This window comes from Pogona vitticeps, chromosome 5 (assembly GCF_051106095.1).
Source record: "Pogona vitticeps strain Pit_001003342236 chromosome 5, PviZW2.1, whole genome shotgun sequence".
Classification (NCBI taxonomy): Eukaryota; Metazoa; Chordata; class Lepidosauria; order Squamata; family Agamidae; genus Pogona; species Pogona vitticeps.
The window spans coordinates 70,827,867-70,840,551 of NC_135787.1; the positions used below are offsets into that span (position 1 = coordinate 70,827,867).

Here is a 12,685-nt window from a genome sequence, read left to right on the forward strand (position 1 = left end):
CCTTACATAGATTTACAAAAACTGAAGGTAAAACGTGGCAGCTATTTAAATAATTATTTTTGAAAGGCAAATCAAATCAAGTTGAGTGGGACATTACATGAACATAGGATTGAAGCTAAAGGAAGATCTAGCCAGGATAGGCACAGTGAACAGGAGATCTAGTCCACATACATTAGCAACTTAGCATAGATTTACCATACCACTTACATTAGGTACTTCCACCACCCACACTGTGTAAACACAATGAAACACCTGACCCTGTGTTACCTGTTGCTGAGGAAATGTAGTACCAAGATGTAAGCAGGTATCCCAAGCCAGAAACACTGTGAAGACCTTAATGCTACAAGAAGCATAAATTTCAAATGTTATATTTATTCAGTTAAAAACTGACACTTGGTAAATGGTCACATGAACACTAAGGAACCATATCTACAGTTTCCTGATGTCAGATCATGAAAATCGCACAGGTTTTCTACATGTACAAATCTAATGCAAATTTTAAAAATGCAAAACCAAGACAATGTGAAATCAACAGTGAAAAGTATTCAATTAGACAATTTAAAAAATAAATACTTTTAAGAATAAAAACAGTTTCAAAGCAGCTGTATCTTTTAGGAACATCCCCTCCCACCCCAAAAGTCTTCCATAGATTTTGATTGTCTACTAGTGCAGCACCTCTCAATCAGAGCTGGGATCTGTGTATCAGGCAACACAGTATTTTGTTCATACACAGTGTTTCATTTTGCTTTTTTTTTGGTGTGTATGTGTGTATGTGTGTGTTAATAATACATACAATATCTTTGAGAAATATCATGCTGCTGGCAACACCCATGCAGATGAAAAAGCATGAAGCATAGCAACACAAACTGTAAAGTACTAGTTTATTAAAAGACAGGAATGTAGTGTTAAAAAAATATATATTGACAAACCACCCAATTTAATAAACAACCAAATCATTATTTTTTTTAAAAAAAAATCTCTCAGTTTTTCTCATTTAGCACAAGCTGTTCAACACTCAAACTTCAGAAAATTTTATACATCTTAGATTATCCAGAAAGATCCTCTGCCTCTTTTTACTGGGAATGGGGAGCAAGAAAAAAAACTTTTTCCTCCCCTTTAAAGCAAATGTGTCTCCTCTAGGCCTCATTTCCACCATGTAGGTTTCATCAATACACCTCCCAGGGAGACAGTTTATAAGTCTGACACACATGCTGAATTACATGGCATCTTAACATAAAAAACATGCACACAGACACACAACAAAATGGGTGTTCTCTAAACATACAAACTATTGTTGTGACTGAAAGCAGTCTACTAAAGGCCACATCTGTAAACCATCTACACATTTTAATCCTAAGGACCACTTAGAATCATTTAAAAGGCTCTCATAAGCCTCCTGTTGATATCTTTCTGACAGCTGTGCAACTTTTTTAAAATCAGTTCTAAAAAAGCATAGATGTGTACTGACCCATTTCCTACAAAGCCAGCCAATATCAGATGCCTGCATAATCTTGTTAAGAGTCTCAAAGGATCACCATAATAAGAAACATTTTCCAGCAATGCCTCTTTTTGACAATCGTCTACATTCTGATTCCTCTGGACTCCCATTTGTGAACAGTTCCATTGCCTAAAAATAATAAACTGTATTCCAAGTGAATCCCACCCACCGACCCCAAATAAAGTGCTTACATTTATACATATCTTTGCTTCTACTCTAATTCAGTATGACACTCACAAACAATAGGAGGGTGACCGCCTTGGAGAAACAAGAGCATGGCACTTCAGAATCACAGACACCTTCACACTGGTACAATCCTGACAAAGCGGTGTTTAATCCACGAAAGCTTTTTATTTCACTTACCAGTTTTTCTAGATATAACAACAAATAATCTTTGGGATCACTCTCATCTGGACCAGTTATGTTGCTTTCTTTGGACAGCCCAAGGGCCAGTAAAAAGATTGTTGGAATCAGCAGATCCCTGTTTCCACAACCTTATTTCAAATACAGTTTCTCCTGTCCTGCCCATAACTCAGCTCACCCTGCCTATTATTAACCCCAATGATTCTAGCCACTGATCAGGCATATCCTTAAGCATCTACCTGAATTAGGATCAACAGCTTTGCAGTTGTCATATGGATGTGAAGATATTTTTGTTGTTATTGGTTGGCAGCAGGTGGGCAGCCTACAGAACGCTGTGACACACTGGAGCCCTAGCACCAGCAAGTAAACGTCTAGATAAAAATAATGGAAGGCATATGGACAGATCTGACTATAATCTTTTAATATGTGTACAAATATAGTATATATTAAATATAATATAAAAATTTATACAATTCCCTCTAACATTCCCAGGGGCTCATCTCTGAGCCTTCTTCCCTTCCCACCCATCTGCAAATTAACAGAAACCTGAACCATATTTCTCCAGCAACAATTCATCATACTTCTGATGGCTTTGTTGTTGTTTTAGCACTAGTGCATTACCCATAACATTCATTCACAAATTTTCACCATGCTCATCCGATCCATCTTCCCCACCACCAGCTCCAAGCAAACATTTGGCCATATTAAATTCCAGGTGGCAAAGCATTCACTCATACAGCATCTACTGGGATAAGACAAAAACCTTGCAGAAACAATAGTTATTATGAGAGCAAGCATCAGAACCTAATTTCCCTCCTGTTTTAGTGAAAACAAATATTCTGCAGACACAATAGAGTGAGCCCTGACAGATCAGGGCCATCATCTGTCAAGGCTTTTTTCCTGTACTTTTCTGTTAACATAACCGGAATTACTACTAAACTATTTCTAAACCTTTTTTTTCCCACTTTCTCAGTGCTCCTCTAAAATTTACACTTTTTGCAGCAATTGCTCAGGAATCTCAGAAAAACACTGCACCTAGCACTGAATGAATTTCTGCTTAAGAAACAGCCAAAAAGGAAGGGGTTTATGCCAACAAAAGTCAGCTGTGCTCTACATTCCGAGATTTAAACACTACAGCCTTACCATCTTTGTCTACATGCACTATAAAAGCTTTCCCAATGATCTTATTTAGTGCTACTGTATATTGTTATAAATCAATTAAAATCCACGAGGATGACCATTCACTAAAATAACATAACTAAAGCAGAAACCTTTGTTCTACATAACCTAATGTGGGATTACAAACAGATTACAGCAGGACAAAGCTACCTGAAATATATGTTTACAGGTCCCCCCCCCCCTCACAATATATGCTTCTTACATGTTTTGGATATCTAAGGGGATACCACAAAGTCCCTTTAAAGAATACAGCTAGGTGGTTTCCAGACCTTGATTTCCATACCTTACCCAGCAAAACAGAGAATAATCCAACTCTTTGGCTCTATTCTCAAAATTCCATCTCTTTTCCTTATGGTTGTGCAACTAGACTACTGGCTATGATGAGCATATGTTTGTCAGGGGCTCCTGCAAGATGATGGGAAAGAAAGGGACTCTAAAAGTTAGCCTCAAATAAAACTGCTGCTATCATTTACTATTACGGTGCTGCGTTTCTTGCACATTGGTTCTCCCAGCACTACATTCTCAGCATTTCAACCCTTTGGTTACATGAATAAAGCTCCTCTATAATACACCATCTTTCTTGGCTTGGACATTCCTTCCTCACAATCAGGCTTTTTCTAATCTACCTTTGTAATTAAAACTCATTTTTTGCTCTGTAGATGTGGTTTTTAAAACCAGTACCATAAAATCCACTCAATGGTTATTTTGAAACTGTACAGAATTTGTGTTGGATCTTTTTATTATCTTTTTGAAGGGAATTTGCTATCTGAAGTCTTAGTGCAGTAGAAAATGCAGCTCAGATTTTATTTGAATTTATATCTTCCATTAAATTTCAGCAGACTTCACTTAGAGCTGCTTTACAAAGTGGCCACATTATTTACTATTTGCTTCTGGCTTTGTATCATTTAGAAGTGAATTTCTTAACAGATTAATACATCAAAAACTAAGTCAACCCATTATGCTGCCTGCACGGATAACTGTTGAAAAGTAGAATGCCAAACTTAAAAAAAAACAAATAAATGCTCAATTCTCAGCTTATATGAATCTCCAAATACTTGTATATACAAATACAGTACATCACAATGAAGAATGTTTTGTAAACAATGTACTAAGACTTCAAAAATAGTCACATATTCAGTATAATATAATTTGAAATGTTGAACATTATCACCTGAATCAAAATCAAGGCACTATGGGTTTGTTCTGTTTCAAATGACCCTGAATCATTTCTGAATAAACAAAGGTTGCAATTTTCAAAGAAGAATAAAAAGATTCCAACAAATTCCGAGGTTACATTTCTCACCACAGAGGTTAAAAAGTGCCCAGAATTATTAAAGTCAAATATATTCTTGTGCAAATTACTCCTGTACTTAAAACATTCTTGAAAACTACTTTCATATTTTTAAACCTTAATTGTACATAAATATTTTCATTTATTTATTATATCAAAAGATAGCTTTGGGGAAGTAAAATTCCAAACCATCTGCAACAGAGCAGTGCAAAATCCTTTTTTTTTTTTGCCCAAATCACTTTTTCTGAGTATTAATGAAATGACAAATGATATTTATAAAACCGATTAAATTGAAATCCCCGCCCTGCACAATTCAAAGAGTTTCATCAATAATTTAACCTCAAAATTCCACAAACCAGCATACGGTATTACCTCATTGGACAAACCATGAAATCACACATAAACCAGAAAGAGAAGACTTGTGCTCATATAACAGATGAAAACAAATGATGGTGCATGTTGTAGAAGACAAACAGATGTAAGAGTTGAAGACAGCAATTTGAGCACTGTGTGAAAAGTTAGGGGGAAATGTTCAACCCAACAGTTTCATGCATCATATAAAATATTCTGCTCTCTTTTTGTCCAGACATATACACAGTATTTTACAATATCTGTACAATGAAGATTGATTCCACACAATATTTTGAAAATATTTACTGTCCCATAATATGAAAAAAATTAACCTTCTTTTGGAGCATAATTGCAGGCATACTAAAAAAGAGAGAGAAACAAACAAAACAAAACAAAAAAAAACTCCAAGAAACTGCTGCAGCAACGGCATGTCCATTGTAACACTTAATCTGAGAGAGCTGCTTAAAACGTCACAATATTTAAATGCCCTATTTAGTCCACTGAACATTTTGAGACTTGATCTGAACAAATTAACACACGGCAGAATGTGTCTTTGAAGGAGGAACAAAATACAGAATGTGGAACACCTACATCTCTAGCAAAGGTGGCCATGTCTCCCAGCATCTTTTGTACCTTTGCCTACTGAAGTTGCATCAGCATTTTACATTATACGTTTCAACAGATATATTCCAAGCATTTAGAATAATATTCAAAACTGCATTTCGTGAAGTCTTTAGGCCTCTCTCTCATCCACTGGCAGCCTCTTTTCTGGCTTGCTCCCAGAGCACAGCCGCACATTATTGTGGCTGGATTTTGGAAGCCTCTGTCATACTGTCAGTTCTGTGTCGTGAGATCTGCTGTTGCTGCTGCTGCTGTTGGGACTGATGCTGCTGCTGGTGTGACGGAGTAAAAGTGCTTTGTTGTAGTGGGAAAGCAGCAGAAAGAATAAGCTGAGTAGACTGATTTCCATGGAGCAACCTGGATGTCTAAAAAAATATACAAATGAGAGAAAATTAAGATATTTGGACTCTCATAGTACAAAGGGGCATAGTATGATACTTGAAAGCTTAATTTAGTGGCATTTTGTGTTCTTACTATCACATTAATCATCACATTCACATTTGGGCTGGAAAGCAGTACTTTCAAGTATTTAGTCTCATATGCTGACCTTCTGATTAGCACTCTCCTCCTTTTGACAAAAAATGCAGCCTACTTCTCTCATAGGTGCTCTTCAAGATACATCCCAGAACACTTGCTCTGTAAGTTCCTCTTCTTACTTTAAATTATATTTCAAGTTTCTATTTTGCCAAGTCATGTCATGTCTCACTTCTCCCCTCTCCCAACTCCCTTATTTTCTAGCACTCAGTGAGGTACACAGTGAAAAATAATGACCAGAAAAAAGGCTACTCTTATGAAAGAACTGAATTCCTCCCCCCAAACATCTGATTTCCACGTCATGTCACAAATTATTTTGAAAATCTCCTCAGTCTGAAAAGCAAAGCTGTACTGAATACTTTCTCAGTATGTGCTATTCTAATTTTTTTGGATTCTAACTCTCCAAATACTCTAAGAATTCTGGGAGTTCTAGTCCAAAGAGCTACGCCTCAGACATCTGTATTTTCCTTGCCTGGAGCAGGGTCCAGCCTTCTGAAACTGCGTTCTTTCCTGCTACAATGCTTCTTGGGAGAAAGCTGACACAATACTTCTTGAGTATTGTAGTCTTGCTTCCCTTTAGACTCTACAAAAAGCACCTGAAGGACAATGGTGTCCAGAATTCCACCTGTGTAATTTTTGGAGAGTTCTGGAAGTTGGTGTAAAAAAACAAACAAATAAACAAAAATACATATCTAACACTTTCTTTGTTGCTGATTCTTTCTTTAACGTTTATTTTATTTTAAATAAATAAGTAAGAGGCAAAGAAAGAATCAGGACAAAGAAAGTACTGTATTAGAGATGTGCCATTTGAATTTCTTCTCTTTTCTTTTTTGGACTCCAAAATATTTATATGTTGCCTTTCTCATAAAAAAGACCCAAAGCAGCTTACAGTATTAAAAGAAACAACATTAGAAGCCAAAACATTAACTACAATGTTTGAAAAAGAGTATAATAATGAAATTAATAGATAAAAACAGTAGTAAAAATACATTTAAAATAACAACCCTAAGTACTAACACACATACACACTTGCTTTTTCATGCCTATTACTAATAACCACTACCAGCTATGCAGAGTTACATGGGAAGCATCATCATGTGGAAAAAGCTAAGGAGCTCTGTTGGACTTCCAAAGCAACATATTTTATTACGGGGATGTGTCAATGTGGAAAGAACACACAAGTCATTTCTACGGAAAGCACAAGTGCTCCACATGCTTTGTGTTCTGGCAGCACAAATGAGGCAAGTCATAGGTGGAGAATTCCTTAATGGCAATGCACCTCTTTACTCTTCCCTTGGCTGAACTCCTCAAGATGTGATCCCAAGACTGATTTAAACTGCCATCCTTTCAAGGGCAGAACCTGCCAATATTATGTAGTTTAAAATGCAAAATCAAGGTGACAGGAAATCAGCACTGAAAAATATACAATTAGACCTACACAAGATGAGCATTATGCACTGACAAGCTGGTTATAAGGCAAGAACATGTGGCTTCACCTGTAAGAATTGTTGTGGATGCTGACTTAGCTGGGTCTGAGTTGGCTGCTGAACAGCAGCAAGTTGTTGCTGTTGCTGCTGCTGTTGCTGCTGCTGTTGCTGTTGCTCCTGCTGGCTCTGCTGCTGCTGCTGCTGTTGCTGCTGTTGCTGCTGAGTTATTGATAATGTCTGTGGTTGTTGCTGTTGCGCAGCAAACGTGGGATAGGCAGTCACCACTTGGCCCATAAACATAGTACTCGGCACCATGACTGCTCCACAAGCTACTGGGGCAGTGACTAATTTTGTTACGAGTTGCTGACCCTGGGGAAATCTGTGAAAGAAAAATATCAGTTACTTCTCTTAGGGCTTGTCTACATTTATATTTGCCTTGCAATAAGCTCCATTCTAAATGGAACTGATTTAGAAATTACATGGCATTCGCATGGTATTTGGGTCAGTGCATGCATCCTCTTGGGAACTTTTCATCTGAGTCTTTGTCCTGTGCCCACCTGCCCTGCCCTCACACTGGCCACTCACCCCTGCTATTGTGGTGAGGAGAGAGGGGGGGGAGAGGAGTAATCCAAACATTTTAGCACCAGATCTCGCCCCAAACACTGTCAACCCCTATGTCTCATTTGTATCCAAAGAATATTTCACAGAAATGAAGGGTTTTGCAGTGGTGCAAAAACTGATCCAAGCATGGACTCTCATGAATCCACACCATTTTAACATGGGATTTGCCCCAAGCCACTTTTCAAACTGTAGGCAGAAACGATGCCTACGTCGGAGAATGTTTTGGGGATGACCCTACACAACCCATATGAATCCATGAGGATCTGTGTTTTAGATCCATTTTTTTGTTTGAAGACAGCTTCACCAAACCTGCACCTCAGGCTTTCCCACTTGCTTCCCTCAAGGCTGGACAGTCTCTCTCTCTCTCTCTCTCTCTCTCTCTCTCTCACACACACACACACACACACACACACACACACACACACGTCTTTGCTGCTGCCAACGCCATCACCTCACCTCTTCCTTCTTTCCAGGAGGCAACAGTGAAGTCTCGCTTTCAACTGGCAAACAGCCTTCCTCCTACCCACCTCTCCTCCTTCCCTGGCAGAGGAGAGCCAAATGCACACACAGAGAAACTAGCATGATGACACAGAAATGGGGAGCAATTTCTCATAATGGAGGAGTGCACATTGGGTAAGCCAATTCCTAAAAATGTGAGTTTTAACCAAATTAAAATAAACGGCCACCGGCAGAGAAGTTAAAATAACACCCTCCCAAACAGAAAAATGGGGGGGGGGGCAACAAGTTTTCTTGTATGTCATGTAGCAGCCTTTTAAAAAACAAATTTAATCTTGCTAGACCTGGTTCAAATCCCATTTCTACTGGGACTAGGAACTGGATTTAGGTCAAGGTCTTTACTTGGCATGAGAAGGATGTAAAAGTAGTTGCCAGGTTCCCCAGGGAGAACCTTACAAAGGCTGGCCACTGCAACCCTTAGGAAATTCACAAACAAAGTATGAAGGCAATGGCTTATCACTGCAGGCTGGTGCTGAGTAACTGGTACCCATAGTCACCCTGTCAACCTCTGTACCTAGATATAAATATAAGTATGAACTCCTTAAGGTTGGGTTCATGCACACTTTACATAGGAAAGTCTTTGGTATGAAGTTTAGTGCCTGTTTGGTTCACTGCTGCTATATATTGGAAATAAGTTTTGGTCTAAGACTATGGTCCCTCAATTTTTTAGACCACTGGGGCATCCATCCATATGAGACAGGAGTCCCATGGTCCAGCCAGAGCTGTACAGGACTGGCAGTAGTCTACCTCACAGGATTGCTGTTAAATGCTGACCCCCCACACACACACACACACTGAACTTTGGCCTTTGACAGCCTCCACCAGAAATGCAGTCATAACATTTATTTATTTATTTATTTATTTATTTATTCAATTTATATGCCGCCCAAACTACCCAGAGGTCTCTGGGCGGCTTACAATAATGAACCTTATTTTGCCATCAAAAGACACTTTTTAAAAAAATCAACACTGAATACTTGAAAAGAAATACCTCCAAGCAAGTTGTCCCTAAAAGGAACTATTACATATGCCAAAAGTGAGCTCAGATTATAGAATTCTGAGACAAAGCATGGCTCCTGAGAGATAAGAAGAAAAAAGCACACTAAGAAAAATATTTAGGAAGGATTAAAAAAAAACCCACCTAGAGGAGCAACTCCCTCCCCATCCTGGTCAGAGCTGAGGGTGCTAAGTACCCACAGAATGAGAAGTATCAGTTGAAGGAATTGTTAGAAAACTGATTATGGTGGTTACAGGAGGAAATGGAATGGGATGTTCTAAAAGGTGGCACAGTTCGCTGGAACACTGCAGAAAAGCACTTCATACTGTGGCATATTTTGCTAAAGGTTCCCTTTGTCTCTCTTAATACTCACCTGATTTGTCTATCCTGTGTAAAAGTGGTAATGGCAGCATTCTGGTTATTATTCTGCTGTAAAGTAGAAGGAATTTGAACCACATTGCCTGCAGCCGGCTGGGAAATCACCATAGTGTTATAAAGTGGGGTGGGCAGCGTGTTCTGAGACTGAGAAGCGAGAGTTGTCTGTTGACTGTGGCCACTGAGAATGTTTTGTTGACTATGCTGCAGAAAGATAATTTTTTTTAAGAAAATAGGACTATTCAGCATGAATGAACAGATCTAAACCACTCCAAATACTACAACTGCTGTGTAATATAGATTAAATAAAAACTACAGAGTACTGAGTAATATGAGTTAAATAAAAATGCTAATTATTATTTAATTATGCTGTGTAATAACACTTGTTAGTTTAGATGTCATTATAAACAGATATAAACATCTAGAAACAGAAGTTCTGTCATAAAGGCACAATCCATGTATGTACTCTGCCCTAAGACTGACAAAAGTTTAGATTGTAACTTGTTAAGCATCACCTTCATTTTAATGAACAAAATGAAAAGGACTACAGTATTTATTTTGAAATAATGGGTCATCATAAGAAATATATTTGGGGAATGAGAGGCAAAATGTCTTCAAAAGATGCAGAGATAGCAACTGAAATGACCAGTATTGATGAGGTGTCAGAGTTCATCTTGATCATCTGACTGTACAACCGATATATGCCCAGACATAATATCACTACTTACATATTCAATTGTCTTGCTTTTATTATACTGATACAGTGGTGCCTCACAAGACAAATGCCTCGCAGGACTTAAAACTCGCAAGACAAATGGTTTTGGCAATTTTGGGGGGGGGGGGGGCGCTGACGACTCGCAAGACAAATGTTCCTATGGCCGTGCTTCGCAAGAAGAATGTTTTCCGGTTTTTTTCCTGCCTCATGTTTGCTGATTTTTAAACGTTTTCCTATGATGTTTTAGAAGTTAAAGTTTTTTGATTGAAAATTTTTAAATCATCTGCACAATATGTATGGCTTTAAAGAGCACTTAATAACCCTTTGTAAACCAAATTTGACTTTGTTCTGACTTTTTTTGCCCATAGGAACACATTAATTAGATTTCAATGCATTCCTATGGGAAAACGCGTTTCGCAAGAAGAATTTTTCGCAAGCCAACATTAACCGCGGAATGAATTAAATTCGTCTTGCGAGGCACCATTGTATTTTGAAATAATTCCATTTTTAAAAACAAAGTGCTGGCAAACTATTTTTTTCCTTTTAAAGAAATCTGAAATTTATCACTTTAAGTCAAGGAGAATACAGATCCAAAGTTATCATATCAGGATATTAAACTCTCCCAGAGTAACTAGGTTAGTACAATCACACAATTCTCTCACAGTTCTTCAAGTCCAGGTTTTGACAGGTTCAGAATGTATACTCATCTGCCAACATCTGGACAGTTCAATGCAGATAAAGGCACAAACTCTGCCCCTTCCCTGTAGTTTCCCACTGACTGATCCTATTGAGGAAGGTGGAAATGTAGCTCCTATTTCTTTCTCTTTGGGGGTTTCTGAAATCCATCTCTAGGTTATATGATATGCTCTCCTTTAAAAACTGCCATAAGTAAAGGAGAAAGAATACTGACAACTGCATGATGTGTCTTTAAGGTGCCCTAACAATGAAGAGAATTAAATAATTTTCCAGGCTTTGGGAAGCTTGATTTGACAAAAGTTTGTTATTTACAACTGAACACACAGTTCCAATTAAAAATTGTGTTTACAAGCTATAACAAATAAGATGGATTTTTTTCCAATGAAGCAAGCACATAGCAGTATAACACCTTCAGGATTTCTCTTGAAAGTAATAAATACCTGTGCTGTAGTATTTTGTAGGGGCTGCTGCTGTATCATGTGCTGAGTACCAATATGCCCAGTGTTCATGCCACCTTGGATCTGATTAGTTTGAACAACCTGACCTTGCATGTTTAGTGGTGTAATCTGTTGAATATTTGAAGGGTTTCCAGAAGTCAGCTGGACAGATCCAAAGTTTAATCCAGGAGTAGACTGCTGTAAGAACATCTTTCAGAGAACAGAACACATGCTAGTGCTTAAAATACTAAGGAGCATTCAAATGAAACAAATTCATTTCATTTTGTTTTGTTAACCAAATCTTTAATGTTATGGGTAAAAAAATTTGTGCTATTCGTTTGTGTAATTTTACTGCTTGTCAGAAACAGCTTTATTAAACCAACCGATATATCATGCTTAGCCTGCCACACTTTACGCATCTATCTGGAAGTGAATCTCACTGAATGCAAATAACAGCTCTTTCTGAATAAATGTTTATAGAATTTTGCTTTTTTTCCCTGGCAAATGTCATATACAGTGGTGCCTCGCTTAGCAATCGCTCCGTTTTACGGCGAAATCGCTTAGCGACACTGTTTTTGCGATCGCAAAAGTGATCGCTTTGCAATGTTTCCTATGGGGAAAATTCGCTTTGCGATGATCGCGGGGAAGCGATAATCAGAAAGCCCCCGTTTTCGACCAGCTGATCGGCAGTTCCAAAATGGCTGCTGGGAAAAAATGGCCGCCCGCTGTTTTGCCTCGCTTTAGAGGCACCAAAAATGGCCACCACAATGGAGGATTTTCGCATAAGGTTAGTTTTTAAGCCCACAGGAACGCATTAAACGCGTTTTAATGCATTTCTATGGGCTTTTTAAAATCGCTTAGTGATGTTATCGCTTAGCAGCGATTTTTGCTGCACGGATTAGCATCGCTAAGCAAGGCACCACTGTACTGTAAAATGCAGCATGCTTTAAACTTCTGTCTAATTAATGGCAAAACATACAATAGAGTTTTTAGAAGAACAAAGTATATTAGTTACCAATATAAAGGATGCCAATGAAATATGATGGCCACTATTAGTGAAGACA

General features: G+C 38.1%; 1 protein-coding gene across 8 annotated transcripts in view; it reads right to left on the bottom strand.

The window, feature by feature from the left end:
- Positions 1-352: 352 nt before the first annotated feature.
- The window catches only part of CLOCK (clock circadian regulator), a 69,348-nt gene continuing 57,015 nt past the window's right edge, over positions 353-12,685 (bottom strand). For all 8 annotated transcript variants that reach the window (XM_020792484.3, XM_078394677.1, XM_020792483.3 and 5 more), the window contains 4 exons: positions 11,625-11,831; positions 9,772-9,977; positions 7,334-7,643; positions 353-5,668 (listed from right to left, as the gene is read on the bottom strand). In XM_020792484.3, the coding sequence (XP_020648143.3) occupies positions 5,480-5,668; positions 7,334-7,643; positions 9,772-9,977; positions 11,625-11,831 (912 nt within the window). In that variant the 3' untranslated portion in view covers positions 353-5,479. The remainder of the gene's footprint in view (positions 5,669-7,333; positions 7,644-9,771; positions 9,978-11,624; positions 11,832-12,685) is intronic.